Source organism: Zingiber officinale, chromosome 5A, assembly GCF_018446385.1.
Source record: "Zingiber officinale cultivar Zhangliang chromosome 5A, Zo_v1.1, whole genome shotgun sequence".
NCBI classification, from domain to species: Eukaryota; Viridiplantae; Streptophyta; class Magnoliopsida; order Zingiberales; family Zingiberaceae; genus Zingiber; species Zingiber officinale.
In genome coordinates this window covers 4,998,972-5,006,709 of record NC_055994.1, presented here as the reverse complement: position 1 = coordinate 5,006,709, position 7,738 = coordinate 4,998,972, and the positions used below count along the sequence as shown (strand labels likewise).

The following is a 7,738-nucleotide window of genomic DNA, read 5'->3' as shown; positions in this document are numbered from 1 at the left end:
CTTCATCTCGTCAGTAGTCACCTCATCCCCGGCTTTCCAGCTTCTTTCATTCGGACAGGATCATCCCATGTATCCTGCATGAAGAAGTAGAGATCAAAATCGTTTATAGAGCGGAAGAACATATTTGCCAAGGGACCAAGATTTGAATTGTGCCTTTGCCATGGCGGAGAAGCAGGGAGTCGGCAAGGCTTCCATGGCAGTTGGATTGAAGATTGCTGCAGACGCTGTGGCCTGTTTTTTTGGAAGGGAAGGGAGATCGAAGAGGGGTCATTTATCCATGGAAAGAGAAAACTGCGTGTAGATGAGGGACCAAGCCATCTGGTAGAGTGGAAAATGTGGGAAGCATGCAGAGCTCTGCGGAGGATGTTGCTTCACCGCCAACAAGGAGAAATTGTGAAATTACGGTTATTATTATTATTTTTTAACCTTTTTAGAAAAAACATAAGTCGCCATTTTCGTTTGTTATATTAACAACAATAATTTTTAATGATATTATTTTAAGGGTGTGTTGTCATTTTCAAATGTCGTTTTTAAATATCACATTAATAACGCCCATTTCAGATAACCTTTTTCAAGTATCAAACATTTTAACGTGCATTTTGAGTTTGTGATTAGCACTGCTGCTGCAAGATCATCGTATCATGATAAGACATTCAGATTATCATTTAGATATTCATGATTTAAACCTGAGCTACATTGTATTTATAAGAATTTTTTTTTCCCAAATAAGAAACGTAATCAAAGGATACTAGACTTCTAGACTGGTCACCACGTGTATTTCCCAATTTATTCTAGTGACTAATAGAAAACTTGTATCAAACATTTTAACATATATTATCAGTTTGTGATTAGCACTGCCCCCAGTGGCAATGATGTTTTAGTCTTTTTAAATATTCACAGTTTGATTCTACCATCTTCAATTTATCCTAGCAATGATGTGATTAGCACTGCGCCCTAGTCACGAAAAATCTTTTTCTAGGATTACATGAGCGTCTTAATCGCTTAAGCTTCCCCTTAAGCGATTACCACATCAGTCGACCGTCCAACAACCCGCAGAACGGCATTTTTTCGAATCCTAATCGATTAGTAAGTCATCTCAATTAATTTATAGTCTTAATCGATTACCCAATCATTTTGCAACTCTCTGTTCACTCACAAAAAGACCTTAATCAATTTTCTCAATCGATTCCCTCTCTCATGACAAATACATTACCTAATCGATTGACCCAATCGATTAGCAGTGGCTGAATCGATTGGTTGGGTCAATCAATTCAGCATTATTTTTCATGAATTCCTCTTCATGAGTCTCTTAGCACTAATCAATTAGGCTCTGCCCAATTGATTGACCAATCAATTCGGGCCCTTCTTGTGTTCTTGCAACAACCTCCTAATCGATTGACCAATCGATTAGTTTAGGGTCAATCGATTACCTCAATCGGTTGCTCAATCCTAACTTGCTTAATCCAAGTATAGGGTTCCCTTGCCCAATCTCCGGTCAACCTTGACCTACTGAAACTTCTCCACAAAGTGTTCGGTCAATTCTTTGACTCACTTGGATTTTTCTCCTCGTGTCAAGTGTTTAATCCTCTATGACCCACTTAGACTTCTAAGCACCAGACATCCGATCAATCTTCAACCCACATGGACTTTTCTTCTTCTAACCATGACCCACTTGAACTTCTAAACATCAGACGTCTAGCCAACCTTTAACCCACCTAGATTTTTCAAAACTGACTTCACTTACCAGAACTTTTCACCTCTAGCTTCACTCACTAGGATTTCCTTACCACCTACCTTCATTTACTAGGACTTTCCAACTGTCTAGCTTCACTCACTAGAACATTCCAATTGCTTGGCTTCACTCACCAGGGCTTTCCAATTGCCTTTCAAATTATCTGGCTTCACTCACCAAGACTTTTCATACCAAGTGTCCAATCCTTCATGACCCACTTGATTTTTCTTTTTCTGTCAACTATCCCGTTAGTCTTGTCCTTGTCTAACCTCTAATTACGACTTTCCTAGTCAAGTATTCAGTTAACCTTGACATACTTGTCTACTCTCTACAAACTGGTCAATCTTTGACTAATGAAGAATTGCACCAACAAACTCCTAAATAGACAATTGTACTTGCAATATTTGCAATCTTTATAGATTGTCAAACATCAAAACTCAACCTTGAGTAAAATTGGTCAACTTTGACTGGGAATAATTGCACCAATAGATAGGACATGTAGCTATCTAGCTACGGACTATGGGCAAAAATACACACTACTACTATCATAGGAAAATGTATATACATAATAATAATCAAACCAACTGAAATAATCACATCTAAAGGTAAAAGCTCAACAAGCTACACTATAATATCGTAAATAAAACAACACCTGTATAAAAAGCAATAAATGACATGAATAGCAATGAGACTGCATGAATATCAAATAGACTAAATGTAAGGACAAGCAATAAAGTATCAAATCAAAAAACAAGTATAGTGGAGTCAAGGCAAGTAGTAACTGTTGTCTAATCAATAAACGACATTAAATAATCATACACTAAGATCAAATAACTAAAGAGGTTAAAGCATGAATTACCCACCTCAACCGTATAACGTGCTAATTGTCTTCTAGTCAGAGAGTTTGCCTCAAGCTCGAATCTTGCAAGTGTTGGAAACGAAGTCAATCTAAGTAAAATAATAATCCTGGTTATCAACCTATTGTTTAATTCCCATGTTAATCTATTATTAATCTCTCCATCAATTGAGTTATAATTTCATCAAGTAACCTCAATTAATCAATTAGTTATCTAATTAATTATTAAACATCTAATCCATCCATTAATCTCAATTAATCAACCATTTAAACTAACCTAATTAACCATCTAGCTTATCATATTTAAATTAATCAAATAACCTTGATTAATCATCTCAAACATTTAATTAATAATTAATCAATCTATTAATTTATTAATTAATCCTAATTAATCAACTTTTAATCAATCTAATTAATTCATCAGGTAACCCATAACTAAATTATAAGTAATTCATTTAAACCGAACAATCAATTAATCCTACAAATTTCTAATTTCTCTATTCTAAATCTATTAATATAATTAAATCATGATATTTATCAATAATGATTAATTAAATCTCAAATTTATCTCATTACCGTAATCTCCTTCTTCCTCTTCTCCTACTACGACAACAACTCATGGCGGTTGGCGGTGGCCCGCTGCTTGGAACAGGAACATGCTAATGGTCGGAAGTGGACGGCTATGGTGGCGTACACAATGCTAGTAACAGTGGAGACTGGTGCAGCGGCGACACGAGTGGACAATCAGGGACTGCTCACAATAGCAAGTTGGGATTGACAGCTTTGGCAGTGTAGGAAGCCGCCGGTGTAGTGGATGGTACTCCGCATGAGCAGGGAACCCGTGCGACGACAGAACAATAGGGAGGTGCGTACATCGCAATTGCTCATATGATAAAAAGTTGCGCCAGCGGTGATACCTCTTCCCTGGCTCGACATTGACATCATCTATTTTGTAGAGTGGAGCAAAGTCCACATCCGATCAATGAAACCGTCACTTCCCAACTTTCCAATTTCATACTTTTGAACAAGATCACCATTATTAGTATTTGATATGGATGAGCAATAGTAAGTATATAAAAGTAAATAAAATGCTTACAATTTCTATTTGATATGGATGAACAATAGTAGTATATAAAAGTCAATTAGTTTGATGTTTTTATGTATCATCTTTTTGATTATTTGATATTCACATTATTAATTTATAAGGAATAAAATTTAATTTAATATTTTTTGGTTCATCAAAATTTATTTATTTAGAGATTTTAATATATAACATAATTAATAACAATAATAATAAATAAATAAATAAATTCAGATAATATTTTAAAATTTTTTATTATTTTAGATTTTTTTTGGAATACTTTTATTGGACTTAATTGATTAAACTAAAGTTTTAATAAAAATTAAAATATGAAAAAATAAATAAATAAAATCACCGCCTCACACACGCGATCGTGCGCCTGCCGTCGTTGTCATCCCTCACAATCGATAATCATGCACTTGCCACCTCCATCTCCGCTTATCGATCATTCTATTCATGGGACCGATGAGCCCTTACCATGTCCGGTGAGCCCTTACCATGTCCGGAGACGTTTGCTGCTTGCTCTTGCCTTCGAAGAAACGACCGACCGCTACTCACCCTCGCTGTGACAAAGGAACGATCGACCACTGCTCCCCCTCTTTGCGTCAATTGGCCAATGCTCACGCCCGACAAACAAAGAGCCGCAGTTGCTCGCCATCGCTGCAACGAAGGACGATGAAAGAACAAACGACCACTACTCGCCCTCGTTACAACGATCGATTGTTGGTTGCGCTTGATGATGACTGTCACGCCCCGGACCAAGGCGCATGACACCGACGTTGCTCGCGAATATAAATACTCGAAAACAACAAGCCTCATAAAGTGCATACCAAACCAGTAATAATATAACGAAAATATTGTCTTTACAATCCAAAAGTGAAAGCGTACAAATAAGGATAACATGAACTAAAAGGACGAATCACTTGGACACAGTTTCATTACCAACCCTAAAATATCTCTTGCTCCTCCTTCTCAACTTGTTCCTCGTCTTTATCTGGGGATGGGAGTAAGGGGGGTGAGTGCATGGGGAAACACTCAGTAAGTGAGATCGATCGCATAGCATGACAGAATACAAAATATAGCAAAACATTCAGAATGCATGACGAAAACATATTTCATGAAACATGACAAAAACACAACTTAAACGAAAATATATACTTTTAGCAAAACATTCAGAATTCATGATAGAAACATAACTTAAATGAAAACATATACTTCTAGCAGAACATTCAAAATTCATGACAGAAACATAACTTAAACGAAAACATATACTTCTAGCAAAACATTCAGAATTCATGACAGAAACATAATTTAGTAAAAAACATAGCACTGTTAATCATCTTATTTTCCATGATATTACTGATCAGTCCCTATATATAATTCCTCTAAGGGGTGGGGTCATATATCGGTTATTATTACCTACCACATCAGGGCCATAACTTGTCATATCTTATCATGTTTTCGAAAATTCCCTTTTACTGATCAACCCCCTATATGTAATTCCTCTAAGGGATGAGATTATATATCAGTTATTATTACCCATCGCATCATGGTCATATATCAGTTATTATTACCCACCGCATCAGGACCATATATCGATTATTATTACCCACCGCATCAGGGCCATAATTTGTCATATCTTATCAGATTTTTGGAAATTTCCTTTACCATATCTAACTTGAGTCATAACAGTGCATCTTGGAACAAAAGAAATGAACTTGTAATATAAAATAATGAAATATAAACATATTCCGTAGCTATACTCGAAACGAAAAGCCCACTTACAGAGTCAGCAACTTCGTTTACTTTGAACAGAAACTTTACGAGACTTGAACTTGATACGATCCGTTAGATGCTAGTCTCTTAGATCGACAAAGTCTTAGAAGCACTACCGATCTCTTTCGATAAAAGAAAGCGAAGAAGAACCTGACGAGGAAGACTCAGAGAGAAAGAATTCACCTTTGAATCTTTCCGAGGATGGCTACTTATAGCCTCCAAGGAATATGAAGGGTTAAGGTCTCAATTAATTCATCATTTATGATCTTCATTAATTAAGAAGATAAAGAGTTATAGACTCCATAAATTCTTCATTTATGATCTTCATTATGATGACTATTCAATTTCTCCACTAATTAACATTATAATGACCTTTCGAATTCTCCATTAATCATCATGATCATGACTATTCGAATTCTCTCTCTTTGTATCAAATAAATTCTCTCTTTGTATCAAATAAATTCATATTTGATCTTGATCTCGACTAGCTTCCAATGCCATTGTTTATTTCTAGGTGCTATACGTACGACCCTCCCTCTAGGTTTTATACACGAAGATAGTGTAAATCCATACACGGAGGTAACTATCTAGCAACAGTTTTTAGCCACCCAACGTAATAAAAATTGTATACCACTATAAAATCACAGACATATAAGAACTCCACATGTGACTCATTAAATTATCATGATGAAGAGCATAGAAGAAAAATAACTACACCCAACATTCAAAATCCCTAAGATCAAAACCGACACATAACACATAGTTATCATAAACTTGGATTCAATTTTTTTTTATGGTATTAAGATTTATAGGATTGAACCTAAATTAACCTTTACAACTATGTCCACTAGTATCCATCACCATATCTAAAATCGGGTCTTCACAATGACCATGGCTGAATTCTAATTAACCACATAATCAAGAAAACCCCTAGAATTAGGAGATAATCACATTCCAGGCTCTATTGTCATTTTGTGGCCGGAATACATCAAAACTAAGAATCGCCCTTTACCTAAATCAAATAGTGTTACACAGCATGACGCACCCCAAGTGCTTGTTCTACCCTTTCCAACTGCAAGTGCAATTGGATGACAACTGAGCGGAGTTGCCACTGCCGTTGCTGCAGCCCACTACCAACATCAAGGCCCGAAGACCATGAGCCTCTATTAACCCCTCGGGCCCGACCCACACCCAGCTCTAGCCCGGCCCAAACACCACTTTAATCCAAAATTATTACAGAGATATCAGTTATAATCAACACGTAGCCTCATGACAGTGAGGCGACGATACTGAAAATCATCCAGGGTCTGACCTTGCACCATCAAGCTTGTCCATGCCTTGATCATGCAGTTTTTTTTGAAGAATGTTGTAAAGACTGTTTGAGAATTCGTGGTTTGTATATTAAACAAAATGAGTATACTGGATTCATGAGTTACAGATGAGTACGATTCCAGTTATATATATACACACGTAGCCGATATGTACAAGTAGAAGCACACATGAAACTGCGTATGCGGAAATACTTAACAGCTATACATAATGTTTTCAGTGCGGTTGGTTGCGAGCCTTCTCCTTCTCCTTCACTTCACTTCCCTGCGACTTGTCAAAATCTTTTTTGCAGCAGCAAAATAAAAGAAACAGTATTAATTAAACCGCAAATAGGGAGACGCAAATTGAGGCGAGCGCCTGTGCATATATTTTACCTGCTGCCGTGTGAGCGCCCTGCGACGGATTTCCAAACACTTGGTTTCTGCTGTAGATTCCTCCGAAACCTTCCTCGTCGGACCTTGTCGAGTACCCTTCTCCGAATGAATGCGCCATCATATCACCGTGATGATGGTCGTCCTTTGGAGGATCCTCCTGCTGCTGCTGTTGTTCTTCCTTCTTGTTGTCGTCCTCCTCCTTCTGCATCTTCTTATTCCTTTCTGAGGAGATGGAGTAGACTCCGCCTGCAGCAGCTCCGCAAATCGACGGAGCTACGCGCCTGATGGGATTGGAATGAAGACGAACAGCAACACCTTGAACTAAATTTTGAAGCATGTTACTACCATGTAACAACCTCCAGCGTATCTGCTTATCTTCTACTGGTTTTTTTATACAGACTTCAGAAGCTCGTGGAAGGAGATAGGGTAGGACAGGCGTTGACAGGGCGTGCAGCTACGTGTTCGTCGTTTTGACTGACACGGTTCTCTACAATTTGTCAAGCTCTCGCCACCTTTGCAGTATAAACATATTGGTATTTGGTAAATAAACAAACTGTTAACAAAATATAAAATAAATGTTTGTCGTTGAT

General features: G+C 37.3%; 1 protein-coding gene across 1 annotated transcript; it reads right to left on the bottom strand.

Moving 5' to 3' along the window:
* Positions 1-6,917: 6,917 nt before the first annotated feature.
* Positions 6,918-7,738, bottom strand: LOC121982590. Its single transcript, XM_042535732.1, has 2 exons — positions 7,149-7,738; positions 6,918-7,055 (listed from the first exon to the last, which is right to left on the bottom strand). The coding sequence occupies exons 1-2, from the start codon at positions 7,483-7,485 to the stop codon at positions 6,991-6,993; spliced, it is 402 nt and encodes a 133-aa protein (XP_042391666.1). The 5' UTR covers positions 7,486-7,738; the 3' UTR covers positions 6,918-6,990.

Excerpts from the sequence above, each read along its gene's own strand:
- LOC121982590 (XM_042535732.1), bottom strand. The coding sequence starts at position 7,485 with ATGCTTCAAAATTTAGTTCAAGGTGTTGCTGTTCGTCTTCATTCCAAT. Across the intron at positions 7,056-7,148 it reads GGGCGCTCACACGGCAGCAG|ATTTTGACAAGTCGCAGGGA; the intron begins GTAAAATATATG and ends GCTGCAAAAAAG.